At 38.9% G+C, this 27,025-nt stretch overlaps 1 protein-coding gene and 1 long non-coding RNA gene across 2 annotated transcripts; one reads left to right on the plus strand and one right to left on the minus strand.

The window, feature by feature from the left end:
* The first annotated feature begins 9,405 nt into the window (after positions 1-9,405).
* On the plus strand, positions 9,406-10,531 carry LOC104108447 (uncharacterized). The gene is made up of 2 exons (XR_011408827.1): positions 9,406-9,539; positions 10,158-10,531. It is a non-coding gene; the product is annotated as an uncharacterized lncRNA (long non-coding RNA).
* Positions 10,532-11,007: 476 nt separating this feature from the next.
* LOC104108448 (myb family transcription factor PHL7-like) lies at positions 11,008-16,143 on the minus strand. The gene is made up of 7 exons (XM_009617491.4): positions 15,969-16,143; positions 14,080-14,305; positions 13,153-13,229; positions 13,006-13,048; positions 12,805-12,862; positions 12,550-12,619; positions 11,008-11,680 (listed from the first exon to the last, which is right to left on the minus strand). Exons 2-7 carry the CDS (start codon positions 14,294-14,296, stop codon positions 11,144-11,146), a joined length of 1,002 nt encoding a protein of 333 aa, XP_009615786.1. The 5' UTR covers positions 14,297-14,305; positions 15,969-16,143; the 3' UTR covers positions 11,008-11,143.
* Positions 16,144-27,025: the final 10,882 nt, after the last annotated feature.

The following is a 27,025-nucleotide window of genomic DNA, read 5'->3' on the forward strand; positions in this document are numbered from 1 at the left end:
CTGGAATTTTCAAAAAATGCACAAGTCCAAATTTGTTCCGATATCGATTCGAATCACACCCGGGGAACCCTGGACCCCTTCCGAATATACAGACAAGTTCCAAAACACATAACGGACTTAGTCAAGGACTCACATCACCTCAAACAACATCAAAATATGAGTCGCACTCCAATTCAAGCCTAATGAACTTTTTGACTTTTAACTTCTACATTTATTGTCGAACCATATCAAATCAAGTTTGATTGGACTCAAATTTTTCACTCAAGTCATAATTTATATTACGGACCTATTTCAACTTTCGAAATCGGAATCCGACCCTGATATCAAAAAGTTCACTCCCGGTCAAACTTTTCAAAATCTTCCAACTTTTTAATTTTTGCCAATTAACGCCGAAATGACCTACGGACCTCCATCTACATTGGGCAGACATAGCCTGCACTGTATCCGTAATACACTGTAATATACAATAGTGACCTCCATGGAATCTCCGTGTTGAACCGACTCCTTGAGGACAAGCAAATAGGGGTCCTCAAACTGACGCTCTCTTATACGATCATAAAAAGAAGACCGAGAAACCACACAAGCCAAAGTCAGCTCGGCTCAGAAACATCCAATCTAACAAACTGGTTGGCCAAGGCTTGAACATCCAAGGCTAATGGCCTCTCTGCTACCGGTAGATATGCTAAGCTGCCCAAACTCTCCGCTTTTTGACTCAAGGCATCGGCCACTACATTGGCCTTCCCGGGATGATATAGAATGGTGATATCACCTTAAGCAACTCCAACCACCTCCTCTACCGCAAGTTAAAATCCTTTTGTCTAAACAGATGTTGTAGGCTCCGGTGATCGGTGTAGACCTCATTAGGGACACCGTACAAATAGTGCCGCCAGATCTTCAAGGCATGAACAATAGCTGCTAACTCGAGGAAGTGGACAGGATAGTTCTTCTCATGTACCTTCAGGTGTCTAGATGCATAGGCAATCGCCCTACCGTCCTGCATCAATACCGCGCAGAGACCAACGCGCGACGCATCGCAATACACCATGTAAGACCCTGAACTAGTAAGAAACACCAACACTAGGGCTGTGGTCAGAGCTGTCTTGAGCTTTTGAAAGCTCTCCTCACACTCCTCGGTCCGCCTGAATGGAGCACCCTTCTGGGTCAGTCTGGTCATAAGTGCTGCAATAGATGAGAAACCCTCTACAAATCGACGGTAATACCCCGCCAAGCCAAGAAAACTCTGGATCTCTGTAGGTGAGGACGATCTGGGCCAACTCTGCACTGCTTCAATCTTCTTTAGATGTACCTTGATCCCCTCACTCGATACTACATGACCCAAAAATGCCACTAAATCTAGCCAGAATTCACACTTCGAAAATTTTGCATATAACTTCTTTTCTCTCAAGGCCTGAAGCACAGTCCTCAGGTGCTACTCATGATCCTCCCAGCTCCAGGAGTACACCAGAATGTCGTTAATAAACACAATGACGAACGAGTCAATATAGGTCTAAAATATATTGTTCAACAAGTGCATGAATGTTATTGGGGCATTGGTCAGCCCAAAAGACGTCACAAGGAACTCGTAATGTCCATACCGAGTCCTGAAGGTAGTCTTCGGGATATCTGGCTCCCAAATCTTTAACTGATGATAGCCTGAATGCAAGTCAATCTTGGAGAACACTCTAGCACCCTATAACTTATCAAATAGGACATCAATACGTGGCGATTGATATTTGTTCTTCACTGTAACCTTGTTCAACTGGCGATAATCAATACACATTTGCATAGAACCATCCTTCTTCTTTATAAATAAGACTGGAGCACCCCAAGGCGATACACCGGTACGAATGAAGCCCTTATCAAGCAGCTCTTGCAACTGTTCCTTCAACTGTTTCAACTCTGCTGGGGCCATACGATAGGGTGGAATAGAAATGGGCTAAGTGCCCGGTAACAAATCAATACCAAAGTCGATATCTCTATCGGGCGGCATGCCTAGAAAATCCACCGGGAATACATCTGGATAATCTCTCACTACCGAAACTGACTCGAAGGTAGGAGTATCAACACTAACATCCCTCACATGTGCTTAGATACGCATCACATCCCTTCTCAGCCATCCGTTGAGCCTTTAGAAATGAAATAACCCTGCTAGGAATATAATCTAAAGTATCTCTCCACTCTAACCATGGTAGACCTGGCATAGCCAACGTCACCATCTTGGCATGACAATCAAGGATATCATGATAGGGTGACAACCAGTCCATGCCCAAAAAAACATCAAAATCTACTATACTGAGCAATAATAGATTGGCTCTGGCCTCAAAACTACTAAGAACAACCAAACACGATCGATACAAACGGTCAACAACAATAGAATCTCCCACAGGTATAGACACATAGATAGGAGAACTGAAAGAATCATGGGATACACCAAAATATGGAGAAAAATAAGATGACACACAGGAATAAGTGGAGCCAGAATCAAATAGGACTGATGTATCTCTATGACAGACCGGAACAATACATGTGATGACAGAGTTGGATACAACTGCCTCCGTCCGAGCAGGAAGAGCATAATACCTGGCCTGGCCTCCCCCTTTAGGGTGGCCTCTACCTGCCCGACCTCCACCTCGAGCTGACTGTGTAGGTGGAGTGGTAGCTGGTGCTGTAACCATAGCCTGAGGACTCGCTGGAGCACGCGGAGCGTGAGTAGTCTGTGGAGGTGCACCCTCCTAAGTCTAGGGCAATCCCTCATCATATGATGAGTGTCACCACACTCAAAATAAGCTCTCGGAGGACGTGGCTGCTATAGCTAGCTCGGGCCTGATCAACTGGACTGACTGCTGAAAGCACCTCATGCAGGAGGTGCACTAGACAATGGCGGTGCATAATAGGGAGCCTGGAGCCTAGGAGTGGCTGGAATACCGCTGGCAGCTGGAAGTGCTGAATGAACAGGGCGACTCACATAGCCCCTACCCTGACGAGCTACAATTGGAGCACGAGTACCACTATAAGTGTCGGACTCTCGAGACCTCTTGGCCTCTCTCTCCTCTCTCCCCCGAGTCAACATGCCCTCCAATCTCCTAGAAATCTCCACTACCTGCTGGTATGCAATGTCCATCTCCAACTCTCGGGCCATGCTAAATCTGATACTGGGGTTGAGCCCCTCCATAAATCGACGGACCCGCTCTCTAACAGTAGCAACCAAGGCTGGTGCATGCCTAGCCAAATCACTGAACTGAACCGCATACTCCGACACGGTCATAGAACCCTGGCGCAACTGCTCAAACTCTGCACGCCATGCATCTCGGAGACTCTGGGGAACATACTCCCTCAAGAACATATCAGAGAACTGAGTCCAAGTGAGTGAAGCTGCCTCGGCCGGACTACCCAGCTCATATGCTCGCCACCACTGATAAGTCGCTCCCCTAAGCTAGAACGTACTGAAAGAAACCCCACTAGACTCCGCAATACCCATAGTACAGAGGATACAGTGATACACCTCAAGAAACCCCTGGGCATCCTATGACGCCAAGCCACTGAAAGTAGGAGGGTGGTACTTCTTGTACCTCTCAAGCCTGAGATGCCCCTCATCAGAAACTGCTGCCCTAACCTCGGGCTGAACTGGAGCTACCGGTTGCACTAGTATGACTCTGGAACCTGGTCAACCTAGACCTGGTGCTCTGTGGTACGGGCGGCAGGAGTCTATGCTCCTCCCCCGGCATGAGATGTGGCAGGAGAAAGTGGTATCAACCCTGCCTGAGCCAAGGTGCCGAGCATGCTCAAAAACTTCGTGAGAGTCTCCTGGAGGGCTAGTATGGTAATAGGCATCTCAAGTGCCTGCCCTCCAACTGGAGCTACTGGTGGCTCCTCTGTAGCAGCTCGTGTGGGTACTCTGGCTGTACCACGTGGACGTCCTCGACCTCTACCCCGACCACGGTCTTTCGCGGGTGTCTGGTCATTTGATCCGGCTGTACATGTCCTCACTATCTGTGAGAGAATAGAAAGACAGAAGTTTAGAATCCTGAAGTCAATAATTTCGCACGACAAGGAATCAAAGAAGTGAAGCTTTTCCTAACAGTTCCATAGCCTCTCGAAGATAAGTACAGATGTCTCCATACCGATCCGCGAGACTCGGCTAAACCTGCTTGTGAATCATAACACCTATGAACCTAGAGCTCTGATACCAACTTGTCACGACCCTAACTTCCCTTCGTAGGATGTCGTGACGGCACCTAGTCTCTAAGACTAGGTAAGCGTAACAACATGCGAATAACTGAAATGACAACTTTAAATCTCGAAGCATCAACTGTATAAAATGAAAACTACAACTCAATATAAGTACAACTCCTAAACTCCGGTAAGAAATAAGTCACAAGCTCTAGATATAATGTTGCACAATCCTATACATCACTCTCTATCAATAACATAAAGAAACAAGGAAAAGACGGGATAGAAGGGGACTCCGAGGCTTGCGGATGCGGGCAAGTGTACCTTGAAGTCTCTGATAAGGAAGTCACTCCACACACTAACACCGAGGCTGATAAGATGTAACTGGATCTGCACAAAACATGTGCAGAAGCGTAGTATGAGTACACCACAATGGTACCCAGTAAGTGCCAAACTTAACCTCGGTAGAGTAGTGACAAGATCATGTCAGGGTCCTACCGGGAATAATAAGAAACAAGGCAGAAGGTATAATGATAAAATAAATTGACAAGGCAGTGAAACAATAAGAATTTACGGAAGGTAACAAAACGGAATCAAAGAAAAGCAAATACAACACGAAAGGAAGCAGGAATCTTACAAGTTATGGAAAACAACAACAAATAATACAGCAAATAGAGGAGATCAACAAGGGTAATCCCGAGGTACCTCCTCGTAGTCCCAAAAGTAAAATATCTCACGGTCTTTCCTTATACCACCCATGCGTATCAATAATCATAATCGCACGGTAGAAACCTAGTGCCACAATAACAACCGCATGGCAGAAATCTCGTGCCACAATAAATAACCGCAGGGAAAAAATCTCATGCCACAATAACAACCGCACGACAGAAACCTCGTGCCACAACCAAACAATCACCTCAACATAATCACGAAAACCAAAACTTAACAACTGAAACAATGATATTTCGAAGATAGAAATTTCAAGTAAAGAATCCTACGGTTTAATAATGATTACGGAATCAAGAAAAATAGGTAATTTAACTAAGCATGTAGTACAAGCTGCAAATAAGAGGAAAGACAAATAAACACGTGAATTTAGGCTAAACATGATGGCTATACATGCTAAAATAACTCAGTTAAGGCATAAAAAGGAAACTACTTAGCTAAAACCGGAATTTTAACATTTAGCCTGTGTACGCACTCATCACCTTGTGTACACGACCCTCACATATCATAAATTATCACACAGTACAAAATTCTAAGGGGAGTTTTTCCCACACAAGGTTAGACAAGTCACTTACCTCAAACCACACTCAATCAATCAATAAGAAAGCCTTTGCCTCGATTTTCCAACTTCGAACGGCTCGAATCTAGCCAAAACAATTTCATACTACAAATATAACTATAGAAAACTAATTTAAATAATGTAATTATGACTTTAGCAAAAATTGAAAAATCATTCCAAAAAGTCGACCCGGGACCACGTCTTTGAACCCCACCAAAATTATAAAATCCGAACACCCATTCGACATCGAGTCCAATCATACAAGAATTATCCAAATCCGACCTCATTTAATCTCTCAAAACCCAAAAACTTGGTCTAAGAAGTAAGAACTTCTAGACTTTTCCCCCAATTTTAAACTCCAAAACCATAATTCTAAGGTGTAATTTACATTAGATTCATGAGAATTAATAAAAAATGAGTCCTGAATCCTTACCAAAATGCTTCCTTTGAAAATCCCTCAAAATTTCTCCTCAATCCGAGCTCTCCAAGTCCCAAAATGAAAATGAAATCAAACCCTCGATTTTTCCCCCTTCTGCCCAGTTATGTCGCACCTGTGGAAAAACCATCGCAGGTGCGGACTCCACTTAAGTCCAAAGGATCCGCTTCTACGGGAAAAAGGATCGCACCTGCGATCAAGCCCCAAGGCTGCTTCCCCAGTTCTGCTTCTGCGAGGGGGACTTCCACATCCGCGAGTCCGCTTCTGTGGACACATAATCGCACCTGCGATCCCAGCTAGGCTAAGCCAAATCCTCTCCTGCGAGCCTGCACCTGCGGCCAATCCCTCCGCAGGTGCGAAGACACCAGAAGCTGGAATTTTCAGAAAATGCACAAGTCCAAATTTGTTCCGATATAGATCTGAATCACGCCCGGCCCCCCCAGGACCCCGTTCGAATATACCGACAAGTTCCAAAACACATAACGGACTTAGTCGAGGCCTTACATCACCTCAAACAACATCAAAACACGAATCGCACTCCAATTCAAGTCTAATGAACTTTTTGACTTTTAACTTCTACATTTGATGCCGAACCCTATCAAATCAAGTCCGATTGACCTTAAATTTTGCACTCAAGTCATAATTGATATTACAGACCTATTTCAACTTCCGAAATCGAAATCCGACCCCGATATCAAAAAGTCCACTCCCGGTCAAATTTTCCAAAATCTTCCAACTTTTCAATTTTCGCCAATTAACGCCGAAATGACCTACGGACCTACAAATCAACATCCAGACATGCTCGTAAGACTAAAATCACTCTACGGAGCTATTGGAATCGTCAAAACTCTATTCTAGAGTCGTCTTCATACAAGTCAAACTACGGCCAATCCCTACGACTTAAATTTTCAATTCAGGGACTATATGTCCTATTCCACTGCAAAACTCTCCCGAGCCCGACACCAAACACCTCGGAAAGTCACGTAACCACAAAATAAAATAGAGGGAGCGATAAATAGGGGATCAAGACTAGTACTCTCAAAACGATCGGCCGCGACGTTATAAAAATTGTGACAATAGACCAACAAGATATACCCAATTGACATGCATACCTCATAGTTATATGTGTTTCCATATTGATAATTTGATATGCATGCCACTTCTCTTTCTAGTACAAGTGTTCCAACACTGATTTATCCATGTTTAATCCTTAGGAACCTATAGACTATAGTTCCTTCAAAATATTGCAAGTAAATATAATCAATCAAAATTAGAGTTTTACGTAAAAGATACGGGCTTAAAATATGCATGGTAGTATCACGATCAAGAATAGGGCTTTACTAAATAACTAGACAAAAGGAGGAGATGTTTTGTGATCTTAATTAGTTATCCTATCTATTTAATTTGTGCATTTTGGATATTACCCCATTGTATCCCCCCACCCCCACCCCCCAAAAAAAATAAAAAAAAAATGTGACTTACGTTTAATTATTTGAACGGGAGTATTCCATATCTGGATTAGAAACATGAGCTCCACTGAGGATGGAGACAATACTCCCACGTATCAGATATGAAGGAAGAGTTAATTGAGTTTCCCGTGAGGTTAGGCCAAAGAGAACGATGCAATAAGAAATTAGAATTTTAGAAAACTTCGTAGTGAGTTGCACAAGACAAATATATGTTTAATACGAGGAGATTTTCTTATAATATACACTAATAATATACTATTACTAACTAAGTTGGCATGGTGAGTGGTTTTCACATGAACCTGGGATCGATTCCCTCACCAGCAACCTCCTCAGCTAGAGCTCGTTGCACCGGGCTTGCCCAGTGCGGTTTATATTTCCTGTGTAGTTTGCGAGTTATTGCACAGTAAGCAGGTTACCTAGTGCGCACCCAAAGGGTAGAGCCTATGGGTTTCGCTGGGTTGACTGAGTTGGTTGGGTGAATGGTTTCCACATGGAAGACCTGGGATCGATTTTCGTCACCAGCAACCTCGCCTCAGAACTCATCGCACCGGGCTTGCCTAGTGCGGTTTACGAGCTATTACACAATGAGCATGTTACCTAGTGCGCACTAGGTTAGCGGCTATGATTTTCCTTGAGAATTTTTCCCAAAAAAAAATAATATACGGTATATACTACTACTTTTTTACGTTGACATGTACAACCACCTTCGCACCATCTCATGAGTCATGAACATTTATTTGACGTGCACTAATCTACTGTTGTAACTTCTACAACCACATTGGCTCCCACCATCTCATCTATCCTGAATTCCTGATGAATTTGACAAGTGAAAGTGGAAATATACCTTTCTTATATTACATTATTTCAACGAAAAGATATGAAAGTGCTGCGCATGCATACCTAATTAGGGAAATAAAAGAAATGGATTTCAACCAAGCTGTGTCTTGTCGAAATAACTTGTATACATTAATAACAGGAAAAAAATAAATTACCACTATTTTAATTAAGTCGCCTAAAAATAATAGAGGTAGCTGCTCATATTAATTAAGTTCTATTAGTAATATGTAAAATAAATTCGGCTATATGTTACAACATGTTAGATTACACTCATCGTATAAAAATACTTATACGTTTGTTTACTTTATAGTATAGATTAAATCCTTGTGAAGAGCATGTGGAGATTGTTAGGTCACTGTGCATTTCCACATTTCTGTAATAATTTTGAGTGGAAACACCACTCTAAGAATCACAATCAATTAAGAGTACTGTTTCAGTCCTATGTTTACTGTGGAGGAATTATTACAAGCTTTCAATGTTTTTCAAACTTTTGCTTGAGCAATCTCTCTAATTCCTTGAGTCAATACCACTTCTCATTACAAGGGAGACCCCATACATATGGAGGTCAGACATTCACATTATGCGCTGCCAAATTTGGTGGTCTTTCACTTAAATCAGCAAGTTTCAAATTTTCAATTTTTAAAACCTCTCCTTATGAAATTTAAAGCATCTTTACTAATTAATTGGTTATAAATGGATAAAAGATCTGAGTAAGAAAAAAAAAGATAAGAAATTACTCACAAAGAGTTCTTCCTCATAAGATTTACTAAACTGAATTTGGCTTCTCAAATTACAAATAGATATGCCAATTGGACGATGAGTACTTGCTCACTGTATACTAATGAGCTTGTGAATTTCCCCTTTTTTCTGAATTTCAAAGCTGATTTGCAGCTGTGGATTTTAATTTATTAATGTAAAAGACCACATACTATTACGGCATATCACACACTGCTACAACAATAAAGGTGTGTGGTCTATTTAGAGTTTAAGTCATATGCATTTATGCTGTAAAAAGTATTTACATAATGAGGTCAAAAAGGTAATTACTGACAAACCTTAATGAGTAACGTGATAAAAATGATAATTGACCAGCTAAACTACACGAATAGCATCAAAAATTTATAATGTTGATGCATATAACTTAAATCCTTTTAGAAATACCTACATTTTTGGAATGAAACAAAGTCATAACATGTTCATGAGTTTCTATTTTTCCTTCTTTAGATCATTCATCTGCTATAAACAGGCTGATAGTGTAACATCCTCTATGCACAAAATAATAACTCACGACAAGACATGGCTATTCACAAAGTTGGTTTCCTTGCTCTCCTCCTTCTGTTTGGTGAGTGATTTCAGTAATTCTGAAACTACAATATTGAAAGACGTATTATACATTTCTTTCTGATTTTGTTCACCTAGCTTAAACTTTCTGGCAAAGTTATTGTGTTCTAAGCTTTCTTGGAAATATTAATTATTTCGGGATATTTAAAACGAAAGAGTGAGAAACATTTTGTAAGAAGAGAGTAATACTTATAGCATGTAGAGAAAATATACTCTTTTCTTGCAATAATATTGTGATGATGCCTCTTTCATCGCATAAGAGAGTAATATTTAACTTTAACTGGTTATAGCATGTTATTTTCTAAGATATAATGTAGGTTTACTATAGACGGTTTATCTGTCGTTACAAATTACTAATTTGAAAAATCTACATCGTCAATGTACCAAAGTTTAACTGTTAACATCAGTGGCAGATATAGTGTTAAAGTGACAGGTACAATTGAACTCATAACTTTCGACGCGAAGTATAATTTATAAAAATTCATTAAATTTGCAAAAAGTAGTAAATATAAACCCATAACTTCAAAAATATAATGGGTTTAATGCTAAAAAACTTAAATATTGAACCCATAAAATTTAAATCCTGAATTCTTTTCTGGTTAATATGGGTGCAATGTAGGAACACTTGTACTAGGAAGTAAAATGGCAACTGCGGCGGAGGAGGAGAAGTCTTGTCCTCGAGATTGCATTAGCGATGCAGCTTACATGGTTTGCCCAACTCGCCATCGACAACATAAGCTAATTGAATCCTATTGCGACAACTGTTGCACTTTACCCGAAAACTGCAAACTTTTCAAAGAGAATGGTGATCTCATATGTACTGGAACTGATTATTAGCTGTTGATTCTCGGTTGGAAGGCGACTAGCTACTTAAATATTTACTACTTATGTAATAAGGCCTAAGGTTATGATCCTCAGGTGATCTCTGATCTTTAATTTGTAATTCCTTGACTAATTAAGCTTTTACTAAGTTAAAAAAGTTTAATCAGCTTATATTACTGAGTGACGTTTTTCATCTTGTTAGACTACTACGATGCTAGTTGTCACCTACCATAATCCTCCTCCTTTCTCCGCACTTGAGACCGACCATTGTTTGTGAAGCTCACATTGGCAGAGTTACAAAGAGATGACACATTCGATTTTAAAAAAATATGGTAAACATTAAACAAAAAAAACAAGCAGAATACGTGTGGAATTTACCCCAATATCAGCAGTACCCCCGACAATACTTTGAGTCACAAAGACAGCTGCAACATTGAGGTGTTGCAAACAAACTGTGATAGAAGCTAAATGTGTTGTCCAGTACTAAGGACCTAGCTGTGAAGACCAACTTTCAATACTTAAAACATACTAACTAGTAACTACTACGCCTCAAGCTCAAACTAGTCGGAGCAGGATGCAGAACTCTAAATCTAGCAATAAATTACAACCGCTCCTATATCATAAAGCCATAGTTAAACCCCTGAAGATTAAAGAGAGAATTAAACCAACTATATTAAAAAACCATGCGGTATCTGTGACCAAATGATAACATATATCATCAGAGATTACACAAACTAGACGAAACAGTCATGTTGCACAAGCAGTGTGCTGGGCACCGAATAACTACATGTTACCAGAAACTTTCTGATCCTCAATGCCAAGAGATAATCCTGATGTACGATTAAATTGGTCCCTCGTTATAAAAACTGAAGGTGGTTGCTGGTATGGTGAGCTCAAGCTTGATTCCAATATCTGATGTGTAAGTGCCACATCGTCTTTTGCAAAGGCTGCACTTGTGGCCACTCTTTGTTTCTTCGATGACCTCTCACCGTTAGGGCTCTCCATTGGCGACGACTCTGGGCAATCAGAATCTGGAGTGAGAGGCTCATGCTGCAAGGAGAATGATTCGTCCACAGAAAGGCTCTTGGTTGGGGCATGTGCTTTTACATGCTTCTCAACATTAGGGGACTCAGATGTTGGTGCAGGAGTCCCTGGTTCACTCCTATTATCAGATTCTGGGCCATTGTCACCAGTTGGAGGAGCAGTGACCCCAGAACCAGGAACTTCTGAAAGAACTCCACTGAGCCGCTGTTGCTCTTCGATTATCTTCTTCAAATACTTCCCTTGGGCTTCTATTCTAAGTTGTAGCTGTTTCTGGACCTGTTAAAGAGCAGGAAAAAGGGCGCTGTTACCACTTTCACAAGCCTGAAACTTTTGCAGGACTTAATTAACAGTCGTCCTTCATGCACGAAAGCATGCTGTCCAAACTCAGGGGAAGTAAAGTAGAAACAGAATTAATTATACCAAGTGAATTTTGATATTTCACAAAGGCAGAATTAAGTTATCCAATCGTATGGCCACTTCATTTGGTAGCCGTGAACTCGTGTCCATGAGCATGTCCCAACAATATGCTCAAAAATGGTCATAGATATGGGAATTTTGATCTTCTAATATAGAATAATGTCAACCTATTGCCAAAAAACCTTTCTGCTACATTTTTTGCATTATTCCTCGTGCTCATAATAGCTTTTAACCCTTGACATAACGGAAGGGTTAGTACCTCCACCACTAGAAAACAAAGGAAAGTTGGTATATTTTCGGTACATTATACCATTTCATATACAATGCAAAGATTAGTGCATATCACCCTAGTACAGTTGCTCCCTCTCATGACTTGCACGGATATAAACCCACATTGTTTTTTGATAGGTTGGATATAAACCCAGATTTTAAGAGAGACAACATACTCAGATACATTTTAATTTTCTTGAGACAAGGTAAGCAAATGAGCAAAAGATATTCTTGCAGGTCTTTGTTGAAGCGGCATATTGAAAACAAAAGGTTACTGCAAAAATTATGAAGCCAATGGTTAGCATTTGCTTATTATTTTGCATAGGAAAAGAGAAGGAACACTCCTGCTACAGAAGCAGCAAAAATAGGTTCTTCTTCACATTCCTTTAGCTGTCAATTAAATGCTCCCTAAAGACTATATCCATACCAATTATACAAAAAGCATTAAAAGAGCATACCTCCAGTTGCTCGTGCAGTCGCTTTTGCACCTCCATCTGCAGCTTTAGAGCCGTAGTGATTTCCACTCCTCTGTTAACAAGCAATTCTCTCTCGAGTCAAATATTTAAGATCCTTAAATATACAAACCACTTAGTTTTTTGAAAAAACAAGGACTGACTTTGTGGTCATTTTAGAATACAAGACTAGTGTAGATACATTCCAAGTTCATGCATTCAGAAGAATTCTACACAAGCAACAAGGGAAAATCTACTTACGATGAACCATCCAAACTTGATAGCATATCCCTCGATTCTTTCTTATCAGGTTTTTTCCCTTGCAATCACAAGACAAAAGCACATTAGTGTGTTGGCATAACTGGAGTAGAACCAACTTCATCACATCCTCAATTAATCAAGCTAGGTTCAAAATATAAGGAGTAGACAACCATGACGATTTTGAATTCTATCACAGCATACCATCAGATGAGGAATCTGGAAGATATTTAGCAAGTCGATATTTCTGAGCCAACAGGAAAATAAACGAAAGTCAGTTACCATAAAAGAATAATTCAAGCACACATTTCCGAAGGATAAGTTGTACAAATAAAATATGGTGAATGATACCTGTAAATGGCTTTTTACATGGTAAATGGTTAGCCCTTGTACACCCATGACTCTAAGAACACCTTTCGGTGTAGCTCCTGAAACAGAGAAAAGAATCTCAGAAGAGTATAATAAATCAGTAAACACAAGGATACTGGATACTTCAGTTCACACCTCAAAGAGTTATTACTCCCTCCGGCATTTTATGTAATATCTTTTGACTGGCATGGAGGATAAGATAGGTTTAGTAGTAGTTTACAACGAAATAAATGTTATGTAACAGTTGAAAAATTAGTTTGAAAGAGAAATAGTCACATTAAAGCTTAATATTGATTTACTTAAGTAAATATGAGTTTTAGAAGCTTGAAGTAGTTGTATAAAGTAGTAATACTTTTAGTTAAATTATCAGACATTTTGGGACATTCAAAATTGAAAAAGTGCAATATTAATTAGGAAGAAGGTGTATTAGTTGCCAAATCTAGATAATTTAATGATTAACTGATGGAATATCATAGATCATATAAATATACAAAATGAAACTTACGGCAACTTGCAGATTTACCAAAATTCAATTATATCTCCAATTGCAAAGATTTTAATAAAACTGTCTTTTCCCTTTTCCCCGATATGTCGCATAAAGCTAAGGCTTGAACAATTATTTAGAAAAATAACCAATACTGGGGTCAAGTGAAAGTTGGCCGCCCAATTTTTGGGACATGATTGCATTTACGTGGTCATCTACACTCGGTTATTTATGATATTTGTGTGCTTGCATGCACACGTCTCCATGCACCTGAGTCCTGACTATAATGCTCCTAAAGGACTATTCAAAAGACAGGCATTCCAAGCCAGACCAAACACAGCTGCCATGGTCTATAGGCAACGGGGGGGGGGGGGGGGGGGGGGGGGCGCAAATAGACTGGCCAAAGTGGAAGTCCAGAAACTTACTATCCGGGCCACCAAGTTGTGCGACAGCATCAACAAATCGTTCATGAAGCTCATTGGTCCAACGCAGACGTTGCTTTGAAGCAAGACTAGGATTGCTGTTGTTATTGCCTCCACTGGTCGGATCCATTGAGCCGTCATCACAGTCTAATAACTGACTATGCACTGCTGCATTGTTGTGGACTAAGCTTGAACCTGGAACGCCTTTGGGCTGATACATTTCATTTATCTACATAAAATAATGAAGCAGTCATAAAACAAAGACTTAAAAAGTACTACAAGATTTTCAAAATCAGCAAAACAACAATAGAGCACTACTTTCTGAAATATAATACACACAAAAGAAAAAGATTTGTCCTCTTTAAATTGCTCTAGTTTTCCCTGATTCCATGTAATAAGCATTGTCACCACATACCTTTTGTTACAATTATAGCAATTCCCGGACCAACTAATCCTCCTATACCGTAGTTAACTCATCATTTATTAAAATTGTCTTAACCATCAAAGTATTCAACTTTACAGGGGTGGACCCACATGGATCTATGCGGTTGCTCCAGCACCCATTGCTTTTGACTCAGGATCTATATGTTTCTAGAGGCAAGGGGAGCACCCAAGTCAGTGCGTACATTGGTTAATAAGCCGGATGAAGCAGCTCTGTAATCCCCTGCGTGCAGGATTAAATCTCCTCTCAAACAGTTTGTCTTTTTCAACCGATGCTTTTTATTTCCCTTTCTTTTTACTTTATTGCTTTCCTTTTTAATTTCTTATTTCCATCTTCACTTTCTTTCCCAATTTCCATACCCACACTTCCCCCCAAAAAAATGTTTTATTTTTGTTCCTTTTGTCGTTTTTCTTTCTTTATTTGCTTTTCCTTTTCGCTTTCTTTCCCACCCAAACCCCATCTTCCCGAAACCTATGAAACTCCCTCTTCCTCAACAGTAGAACGAAACTCCTCCTACCTCCTCTGTTACAGCTCCTTTTTCCCAGATGAAACTTCACCGATCTTCTTCTCTCTCTCACTGGTCTCAGCACTTTGGCTTTTTTCTATTTGACTTTTGAGACTGAGAGACCAATCAAATATAGTTTAAAACCTTTTTTTTTTGTGTGTGTGTAAATATAGAAACTTTCAATGTATGTTTAATCTAAAACTAATACGTCAGCAGCGACTTCTGATTTTTCGGAACTATTTGAGGTTGCCTATCTGAAGCCATATTCAATCTACTCTACATATCTATATCATTCGAATACTGGATTTTCAATCTAAAGATTATCTAAACTCACATCCCCACAGGTTTCAAAATGAGCTAAATTTATATATTAGGACTAGTTATTTAACCAGCTGGTGAAATCACCCCTGGTATTACATATTGCATTTCAGCTCAAGACCAATTTATGCTGATCAGCCTTTTGCCTACTTTGAAATTGAGTATTGGAATGAATTTTTAGGATTCATATATTGAACACCGTCTCGTTTGACATTGAGGCATAGTTGTTGTTGTAGTATTGGAATATACAATAACACATCCCCAAATTTCCAAATGTTTCAAATTCATAAATAACAACCCACCCTTGTAATTTGACCAGCTGTTTAACCCATTCCTTGTATCAAACACTACATTTCAGCTCATTAGCCTCTCTAAAGCTTCAAAAAAGAAAGTAGTCAACTCAAGCCATCTACCATAACCCTAAATTACATCTCTAAACCCCAACATAATTCATCGAATAAAACCTTAAAAATTCAATCTTTAAACTTCTCCACTACACAACACACCATAAAATCAAGAAATTGACCCAACAAGAAAAAGAAAAAAAAAACAATTTTCAGAAGATTGAAAAACACTAACAACGTTCTCACAGAAGAAGATCAAATTGTTAAGAGATAAGCATCTTACAGTGAATAGCACTCTTCCTTTTCGCGATGCGATCTTCGAAATCCTCACTCGAGCAGTACGAAGTGACTTTTTTGAATTTCTTAAACTTTATTGAGGAAAAAATATTACAGGGAAAAACTAAGGGGGGCTCTAAGTAAATAACTTAAAACTGACCGCGGGCAGGATCAGCGGACCCCAGAGACTGACCCAGCTGAGAAAGACATTGTTGTTTAATTAGCCTAGCCGGCCCGGAATCTACTTGGTAATATTCCGGCACATTGTAGTTATAAGACATTTTAATAAAGTCCTTGTTTTGCAATTTGGCTTTTTCTTATTTGATTGGTATTGGCATTTTGGACCATCTCTTCTCTCCAATGCTTTCCTTTCGTTTTCAAACTTTTGTGTTTTTGTTTTATTTTTTGCTTATTATTTAAAAAGATACTTTGGTAATGAGTAGTACTACTCTCCCTTCTCATTGGCAGACTTTTATATGGAAATACATGTCACACTCGGTGTAGCATTGTTGTCTTTACGAAAGTAGAACCCTACACGTAGTATCAAAGATTTTTCTAGTAAGGTATGTAATATGTCCATAAAAACGGTGTCACATTAGATGTTTTGTTTTAACTTCTCTAGTTTTAGCTTAGCAGAAGGCAATGCGGGACCCAAGATTTTGTGCAAGCGGGTTAAATCTTAGAATTATATAAATTTAGTCGTAAAATAGTAGTTGTCAAGTGGGTTCAAATAAAATATTTATGCAAAATTTACACAATTTTAATTCTAATTTATACATATACATAATATTATTTTTTTGTGAAGCGGGTTGAACCACCACTTCGGTCCGCCACTGGCAGAAGGGGTACCTTCTCCCTCCTCACTCAACATAGGACGGCAGCTCATGCGCTTTTTGATCTGATCTAATAGGGCTTGGACGAGCCCTTACTTAAAACAAAAAGGGCTTCAACCCCAATTGATCTATCATCTCTGTGAATGCTATGTTATTCAAACTCCACACGCTATGTTTACATCAGATAAAAAAAAAATTAGTATTAGAAGGTACAGACTGAATTAAGAATACATTACACTTAACGAAAAGTATAATGTACAATAATTGTTTCACCTTTATTAGTTCAATGTAAACACTGAACAGATAAATATATTTCCTTTCATTTTTAGTCTTATGAGATACAGACAAAGACATGTTAATATGATGCTATAAAGATGGTAAAAATTTTAAATTCATTAAAGCTAGTATTAAGGTAATTTTACTCAATTTTATTTGATCGAGTGGGAGAACCAAATCGTTTTATTTGGAAGTTAATGAAACATTTGATTTAAAATTGATTCGATCGATCTAACATGAGTGATGTGATATATAAAACCTTTTTTCTAATAGTTTATTTTATGTACTTTCAAATCCAATCCATTGCATCTCTTCTCCAGCTATAAATTATATTGTCTTTCTTATGCCTTGAGCTGCACTCTAAATTTTCAACGGTTATTTAGATTATTTCGTCTTGAGCTAGGTGTTTGGAGTTTCAAGTGACACAATTGGAGATGACTAGACCTTTGTGGCATTCTTTAATTGGAGAATCTCATTCTTAGCTTTACGGGGTTGTCAAGAATAATATAATTTAATTAATTTTTTTAGTAAGTGCTTAAACAATTATATTCAAATATTCAAGAAAAGAAAAGAAAAGATTATCCTTTTTGGAGTTCTCTGATCCTACACCAAATACAAAGTGGTGAATTCCATTCTTTTGTATATTTGTCTTTTACACAACTTAGGAGCCAATGCCACTCGGATTTCACTGAGAGAAGCTGCTTTCTAGTCTTAGACCTCTTCCTTAATTCGTATATCAATTATCACCAACACAGAAAAAGGAAGTTTTTGTGCTAATATGTTAAAATAATCATATTATTTAGTTTTGTTTCTGAATGTTTTGATGACTCTTATACTTAGAGTTTGTTCTTTGTCACAAGAACGGAGATGCTATTCCATTGCCTCCAAGTTTGATTTGTGATTAAATATTGGATAAAAGAGGGCATTGCGTAATATTTTCTTTTATATGTTAATCCACAGGTAATGTCACTTGGCCAAGTGGCATTTCTAATGATTAAAAAAAAGGAGGGATCGTGATGGTGTTGTCTACGTCCATACAACTTATCGTGAAGGATCTGCATTCAACCACTATTTTTAATTGAAGAATTAACCCCCAAATAGCTGTACATTCAACCACTTAAACAAAAAATAGCATGTGTATGTAATATATATATATATATATATATATATATATGTGTGTGTGCATATATTATGTATTATATATGTATAATTAAGTATAATTTATGTATAATTTATGTACATGACTAGAAAAAAATAAACTATGAATATGATCGGCTATTTGTATAAAGATCTCTTTTTAATTAGCGGGCGGAAGAATTTTCATTATTGCTAGCAGCCTAGCCCACTAACTGAGCTATGAACGCCGTGGGAATGGGCTTCCCAAATGCAGCTCGGGCCGAGATCAGCATAGAATCCCATACAAATTATCCTTGGGAGACACAATGTTTTTCATCTTTACTTATTTTCTCCTCTAATCAATCAAGGGAATGAAGAGCTAATTATTCTCGCATTCTGTTCTTGCTTTCCGTTATTTCTTAGTATTATTTTGAAAAATTAACTTAAATAGTTGTTAGGAGTTGTCTTGATTTTCTTTATCATATTTGATTTTCCTATCTCTTGAGAGTAACATGTTTACCATAATTGGGTTTTCCTATTCTTATAAGGAAACATAAATCTCTCATATTTGGCGAATCTCTTTTCTTATAGGAAAATGTTTTGACTTCTATAAATTGAGTATCCTTCCTTCTTATTCAGTAGCATTCACAATGTAGCCATATGGGGTTTGAGAGTCGTGTTTAGGGAGAGAACTTTTCGGGATAAGTGTTAGTGTGTCACTTGTGTTTGTCTCTTTGTGAGGTTGTTCTCTCGATATTTTGTACTCTCTTTTAATATAGTGGATTGCTCATCTCCGCTTTGGACGTAGGTCAATTGACCGATCCACATTAAATATTTGTGTCTCTTTTGGTATATTTTTCTTTTATTGTCTAATATAACGTCGTTCAAGGTTTGCTTTACTAACTTTCGCATGACACTTGATTATTTCGATTCTAACATCCTCCCACCAATCAGTTAAATTAAAAATAATTTGTGAATGTATAATATATGTAAAATTCATGTATAAAATATTTATAATCGTATATATAATCTATATACACTGACTAAATAAATAAACAGTGAATCCAATGGCTATTTTGTGTAAAGATCCCTTCTATTTTTCCTCTTTTTTCTTTAGAGCCCTTTTACCTATGCTTATTGATGACAAGCCGAATGTTGGGATAATTTTACATAAGTACAACTCAAACACCTGCATTGCAACACAATAGCCTAGATACGAATTTTAAATCTATAGCCCACAATTAATAGGCTAATTCCCGAAAAACAGCTTATTTCACACGGTCAACCACTGTTGTTGTTCCCTCTTTATACAACCAGCCTTTTCATTCTCTTGATTTCCTTTGATTATTAAGTATTTGAAAATAAAATGCAAATCAGCCACAACGCAACTCAAAAATTCTAAATTTTCTTCTTTTCCAACTTCAAAATAGCATAAATTAAAAAATTAAAAAATTAAAAAATTGTTGCATGTTCGTAATTTTATTGAGAAATCAACAAGAAAGTTGACTTTATACATAGATTATTCAAGAAAAAATAAGAAAAAACATTTTAAAAAATTAATTTTAATTTTAGTTGTACATATGCAGCACATGTATAATGATGCATAACATTGTATAAACTTGTATACATAATGCATAATAATGTATTTCAAAAAAATAAAAATAAAAAGAAGCAGAAAAGAAGAAAGTGTCAAACTCCCATGGATACAACTTATGCACTACAATGTATATACACCCTTATACACTTTAAAAATATATTTGTATATCGCATTATACACAAGTATATGCACTTATACATAATTATACATAATTCTATAATATTGTATAAACGTGTGTAAACGCCAGTTATATAATATTTACTCTAGAAATTTGTATATCGCATTATACACAAGTATTTGTAAACGCCAATAAATTTTGAATAACTATATTTATAAATTCAAAGTTTGGATATACAAAGAAGAAAAATAAAAATTTAATATTCATTTTGATATACACAAAGAACGAAAATAAAATTGTGATATACATTTTGCAAATAATCACCAATACGTGTTTTGGATGTTATATATCAGTGTGTATATAACACAAGATTCTTATCACTATACATAGACATGTATATCACATTGCATGTTAGTGTATATCACACAATTTTTTCATTGATATACATAGACATGCATCTAAATATGCATGATATATATGAAATAAACAGATATATAGGTTGATATATATTGATATATAAGTTGATATACATTGAGATGTGTATTCACCAAATTCGAAAGTTCAAAAAACTTGAAATGTGTATAGTCACCCAAATTTATTCCTCTTTCGATTCAAAACAAAATAATTCTTTTCTAGACAAAATTGTTGTACAAATTTTGTAGAAAGTTTCCTTGATTTCGTCCATTAATGTTAAGAGAGAATAAAAAAACTTGTGCCAACTTCAAAAATGGGCCACAAGAATTCAGTTTCATGGTTGATCCATTTCTTTGGGCATTTAGTTATGCCAATTGCTCTAAATCTTTTTGGTGTGAACAGAGAGAATGAGGAGATACGGAGAAGAGATACGAAGAGGGGGGGGGGGGGGGGGGGCGGAGAAGATCTAACCTAGTTTTTTATACAAAATTAATTTTTAAATTAAAATATGAATGCGGGCCATAAGATGCCAATAACAATAAGTTGGGCTTTTTAATGCCATTTATTAGGTTAGGTTGTCATACAATGCCAAATTCCCATTTCTCTGGGCTTTAAAATCCATTGTCCAGGAAATGGTAATCTCGGCCCTTGCCCACTCTTTGATAATTGATATATTTATATTTGGGCTCAAGTAGAGCCATTTTAAGGGCTGCTATTTCAAACGTAGCCGACATGTGCAATGTATTTAAAATATACCCCCAACTTAAAAAAGAGCGACATAGAATTCCACCGCCACCTCCTCCTCCTCCTCTTCTTCGTAGAATATATCAGTATACTAAGTTATTGTTGAAATGCATGCACTATTTGCAATGTCCAAAACAGAAGGCAGCCCACGAGGTGGTTATTTAACAAATTTAATCTCTGTTATGTTTCTTATTTCCAATTGATATAAAAGAGCAGCCCATGAGGCGTCTGATTGTGTTTTTTGTTCTTCTATATATATATATATGACAATAATAAACTTGAAGTATATTATTTTTTATTCAGTTCCAGAACATTGACTCTGACTCACTTACACGTTAAAGTTAATTATATTTCTTTGGATGGAAAAGGAGTGACCAAAACAATGATGGTTTGGTTATTTCAGCTATTGTTTATTCAATTAGACATTTGGTATAAGTAATCACGAGTTTGTACTCTACATTCTACAATACGCTATGCATATAACATATGAATACGATAATTAACATTTTTGTAAATTTCTGTTACATTTATCCTTTAATTTAGGATCTTAAGCCTACATCACCTTTGATAAATTGATAAAAAAAGAAAAGAAAAAGAAGGGACAATAAGGTCACTATATTAATGAAAATGAAGTTATTTAACCATTTTGGTTCATTCTCTTTTTTTTCTCTCTCTAGTAATCGCATCCATATGATATACGAATATTTCTTCTTTTGTTTCTTATAAGTAGAATTTTTTTTAAGTTTGAGCCCTTGTTAGAGAAAAAAAAACTAAAATTAACCTTTACGAATTATTTGATCATGAAAGTGAAGTCGGGAAAAAATGTTGGTCTATTATATTAAGTAAAATACAAATGCCCAGGACGAAAAAGAGAAAAGAGAAAATTTGAAACCATAAATTTTAGGTTGTAGCTTATTGGATAAACTTTCTAAAGTCAAAATATTGAAATTTCCAAATAGCTTGGGGCAGAAAAAAATCTTTCTTCTTAAGCCATAGCCATCGATCGTCGATCGTCGCATCTGAAACCAAAATCGTGAGAATTTTCAATTTTGTTAAGTTTCATTTGTCAATTAATATGCAAAGACCATTGACCAATTGATAAACCCAACTAGTCATCTTTGTAGGGGTCAACGGATTTTAAATACGCAACTCTATACAATTAACCCTCAAAATCGGATAACAATTGAATTTTGTAAGTGATTTTAAGGATATGCGGATTAACTTGATACAAAGTAATAAATTAAGTTGCAATTGAAATAAATAACAACAAAGTAAATTCAAACCACACGAATTGGACAGTTTCAGTGTTGGAAAACCAATCACCTTCGAAGCGGATGTACTTCGATCGGTCTTAAGAGCTTAAAGAGAAAATAATAATGTATTGCTTTTGAGTGTGTGTTACCATATGTCTTATGAATTATCAGATCCCCTTTATATAGTAAAGGAGTCCTACTTTAGGTACAAGTCTATAAACGGTAAATAAATCTTTTAATTTACTGATTGACGATCCCTTATCGATACGTGTCGTGATTCCCGCCGTAATATCTGACCGGTCATAGATATTTCGGGCCTTCTGTTGGCTACGCTAACAATGTTTCTTCGGACTCGTTCGAGGTTAGGACCGATTCCGGGATCACGGTCTCGATATTCGTTGAAGGCAAACGTTTTGCCCCCGGGTTCTAACCTGGTGGGACTTGGGGTCGATCTTCAATCCTTTATTGCCACGTTTCGAGCCTGATCTACCATGCCGCAGGCTAGCTCGATTTTGACCATATACAGATAGTCCCCTCATTTTTTGGAGAGTAGACGACGAGAAACGACATAAGCTTCCAATTCTTACTTCGATACCCCGTGACAGAAACGACAAAACAAACGAAACGTCTCGTCAGTCAAGTCTTAATGGCATTAAATGTTTGTCAGCCGGCAGTCGACCATTCTTGGATGCGAACCGCTGCCGAAAAACTATAAATACCTCTTCCTTTGTTCATTTAAACTTTACATCCAAGCCTTCTACCCTCGTACTTTAGAAATTTTAATACTTTCTGTCACTTATATCCCGGTTATTTGAGATCTTTTGTAAGAACTCTTATTCGTCTTCATCTCAAGCCATCAAGTGCATTCCTTTAACTTCCTATTTTCCTCATTTTTCCTCCATTTTCAAAGAAATGGTGAAAACTTCAAAAATCGTTCCCTAAAAAGAAACTCTTTCCTCCTCGCGGCTGGCTACCGAGGCCGAGGATACCGCTTTGTGCACTGCCATCGAGGAACCAGTACCGGAACCTCATCTAAAAATGTTCATCCCCGGTGGGTGTCCAGTCAATGTTGACTTTAAGGTTGAAAAGCCTTCCTCCGTACAAGGCCGGTGCGAGGAGGTCTCGAGGTACATCTGCTCGATCACTGAGGATGTTCTCCCCATGGTCAAACAAGATTGCAATTGGGTTGACAAGTACGTAGTGGTGCCCGACCACGATGAAGCCATCACTACCCACATCGAGGGATACTTAAGTATTTACACTTATCCCTTTACACTAAGCCCATTGGATCCGGTCATCATCGACTTCTGCAAATGATACGAGATATGCCTCGGTCAAATTCACCCTTCATTCTAGAGGATCACGATCCTTCTCTGGTTCTTCGTGAGCAAGATCGATGGATGCTCGTTCACCGTCGACACCCTTAAAGCCCCGTTCTGGAGTATTGATGAAGACCAGGATCGAGGCTGGCAAGGCCGTTTCATCCGAGTGAGGACTTTAGATATGATCCCAGCTGAGCGTATGCCGTTTCCCGAGAAGTGGAATACATCACGTAAGTATAATTTTGCTTTCAAAATTTGATTTTACGTTTTTTTTCTTTCCTTATTATCGGTGCTTTGTGGTGGTGGAGCTGTTGCTCGTGTCCCGAATGCAGTCCCCCGACTGAAGGAGTGGGTCGAGGGCATCGTATCACAAATGCCCTATTCCGAGCGCTCATGGAGCGAGCTTTCGAAGTGCCGTTGGGAGGCCCGTTCTCATGGTGAGATTCCTTTCCTGAGTAAGTAATTTTTGGGTTCCTCTTGTGTTATTAAGTTCTCACTTGTTTTATTTTTTTTTCGCAGGTTTATCCAAGGATGTCAAACTGAGGCCTCCAGCCGGTAGCGAGGACTTACCTACCGAGTCCCCTGCTCCGAGACAGGCAGAAGAGAAGAAAAGAAAGAGGGCACCGAGTTCTCTGACCAAGCTTGGAGAAGAAGAAAATAAGAAGAAGGCTGGTGCGCAAGTCTAAAGAAAGCACCAGCGCTCGAGCACCATCTTCAGATTCACTCTATCGGTTGAGGGAAAAATCCAAAGAAGAAGGTGAAGCCTTCGATCTGATGGCCTACGTGCCGTCACAACTCGAAGGGTAAGGGGCCTCCGAACCGGAGAGAGGCGAGGCCGATCTGCCTCAGATTAGGGAGGCTGACGAGGAGGCCGGGGCCGAGGCTTCCTGGGATGCAGGCAATGCCCCGAAGGAAGTACACGGTGTGATAGACATCACCGTGTCACCTTCGTTCAGTGAGTCCATATATAATGAGGCTCAGATGGTGAAAGAACGTCCCAACGAGGGGGCCAACGGAGCGGACAACCCCTTATGTGGCTTTTTTTATGGCATGGATTCTACCGCCACGGAGGACGTCACCGGATTGGGTGACTTAGAGGTGCCGAAGAAGAGTCCATCTTTGGGAATGAGCGGGCCTTCTTCAAGCCCAAAATTGATCAACCGATTCCTGGCACCGAGCGTGGATCCTGACCGAAAACGATCTATCTTCATCTCCATTCCGGAGGATGCCCGGATCCTCTCCACCACCGTAGGGGTGGCCAATTATCTTCGGTGCCTGGTGACCGAGGGAGACCAATCCAAGATGAATTAGGTAGATACGCCCTGCCTATTCAACGAAGCACAACAGACACTAAACCAGGTAATTTAAGATATTCCTTGATGAATTTAACTTGTACTTAGACTAATTCATAGATAACCCTAACATTTTTCTTTGTGTCTGTAGGCCTTAGTGCTTCATCATGAAACTTTTCTTCAATATCAGGACAAGTTGAACCAGTTTGAGGCCGAGGTTCAAGGGCTCATTGAGAAGAGAGATACTTACAAACTTCTCAGCGAACAGCGTGAAGGGAAGGCTAAGAGCCTCGGAGCTGAGCTAGAGGTGGCCCGGAAGGAGCATGCCGACCTGGTCAAACAGGTAAAAATATTTGACGTTAGTGACGACGAGCTAGACTCGGTGTCTAATGGTCAGATTCCGCAGGTTCAACAGAAGATCGATTGGATCGATCAACTCTGAGTTGAGCTGGATGTAGTCAAGGCCGAGGCCGAAGAATGGAAAGGCAGGATGGACCGCCTGGCCTCGGAAAAACAGACTGCTCGGGCATAGTTGACTTTGGCTGAGGTCCAGCTTTGAGTGGCAAAGGAGAAAGCCGAGGCGTGGGCCCAAAAGATTGAGGAGCTCCAGTCTCAGCTAAGCTCGGCCGTCTCTGATCGAGAAACCCTCGCCAAGGAGATCCAGTACTTTTGTACTTTTTGTCAAGGCCGTTTGGCCTTTGTAAAGACTATATGTATGTATAATACAAGGCTTCTTTTTTCCCTTCGACAATTTCTGAGTTTGTTTTCCTTTGATTTATTCTTTATGTTTGCAAAGATCGAAATGCCTTAGCACGAAATAGTTAGGTCATGTTCGGAGGATCGAATAGGCCTTGCCTTCGACATTATTTTGTTTAAGGCATCATGGGGGTTCGGTATGACTGGAAACATTTCCCCAAAGTACTTATAAGTTTTTTAGATTATAGTTTGCCGAGGGTAGCCTTTAGAACCAGTTTAGAAATTTTGACCAGGGTTGATATTCAATATCGTACCCGCTGATATCCATGGCCCATTTGGCCAATTGCCCCAAATGCTCGGGTTTATGCATTATATTTCGCAATGGGTAAGTAGTCACAATACATATGGGATGACATTGAAAATATGGCTTCAGCTTTCTAGAGGCGCTTAGCAAAGCGAACGCCAACTTTTCTAGGTGAGAGTACCTAGTTTAGCCCTCGCCAAGGGTCCTACTAACATAGTAAATTGGAAATTATATACCTTTTTCTTCCCGGACAAGGACTCCACTTACCGCCACTTCCGATACCACTAAGTATAGGTATAACTGCTCGTCCATCTTCAGAGTATGAAGTAGAGGTGGGCTCGATAGATACCGCTTGAGTTCCTCCAAGGCCCCTTGGCACACCGGTGTCCATGAGAAGTTATTCTTATTCTTCAATAGTGAGAAGAAACGGTGGCTCTTGTCAGAGGACCTCGAGATGAATCGCCCCAGGGCGGCTATGTGTCTGGTTAATCTTTGCATGACCTTCATGTTTTCCACAATCGTGATATCTTCGATGGCTTTGATCTTGTCGGGATTGATCTCGATTCCCCGGTTGGATACCATAAATCCGAGGAATTTATCGGATCCATCTCCAAATGCACATTTCTCCGGATTCAGTTTCATATTGTACTTCTTCAATATGCTAAAGGTTTCCGGCAAATGTTTCAAATGGTCCTCTGCTCACAGGGACTTAACCAACATATCGTCAATATAAACCTTCATTGATTTTCCTATTTATTCTTCGAACATCCGGTTTACTAGGTGTTAGTAAGTGGCACCGGTATTTTGAGTCCAAATAGCATCACGTTATAGCAGTAATGCCGTACTTAGTGATGAAGGAGGTTTTTTCCTGATCACCCGGGTTCATCCGTATTTGGTTGTACCGGAGTAGGCGTCGAGAAAACTGAGAATCTCGTGGTCGGTCGTGGCATCGATCATGTGATCGATGTTGGGCAAAAGGAAGGAGTCCTTGGGACATGCCTTATTCATATCCTTATAGTCTACGCACATTCTTAATTTATTCCTTTTTAGGGACTACCACTATGTTCGCTAACCAATCCGGGTATTTAACTTCCCGAAT

This window comes from Nicotiana tomentosiformis, chromosome 6 (assembly GCF_000390325.3).
Source record: "Nicotiana tomentosiformis chromosome 6, ASM39032v3, whole genome shotgun sequence".
Classification (NCBI taxonomy): Eukaryota; Viridiplantae; Streptophyta; class Magnoliopsida; order Solanales; family Solanaceae; genus Nicotiana; species Nicotiana tomentosiformis.

Excerpts from the sequence above, each read along its gene's own strand:
- LOC104108448 (XM_009617491.4), bottom strand. The coding sequence starts at position 14,296 with ATGTATCAGCCCAAAGGCGTTCCAGGTTCAAGCTTAGTCCACAACAAT. Across the intron at positions 12,620-12,804 it reads TCAAGTTTGGATGGTTCATC|AGGAGTGGAAATCACTACGG; the intron begins GTAAGTAGATTT and ends GCTTGTTAACAG. Across the intron at positions 11,681-12,549 it reads GACTGCACGAGCAACTGGAG|GTCCAGAAACAGCTACAACT; the intron begins GTATGCTCTTTT and ends GCTCTTTAACAG.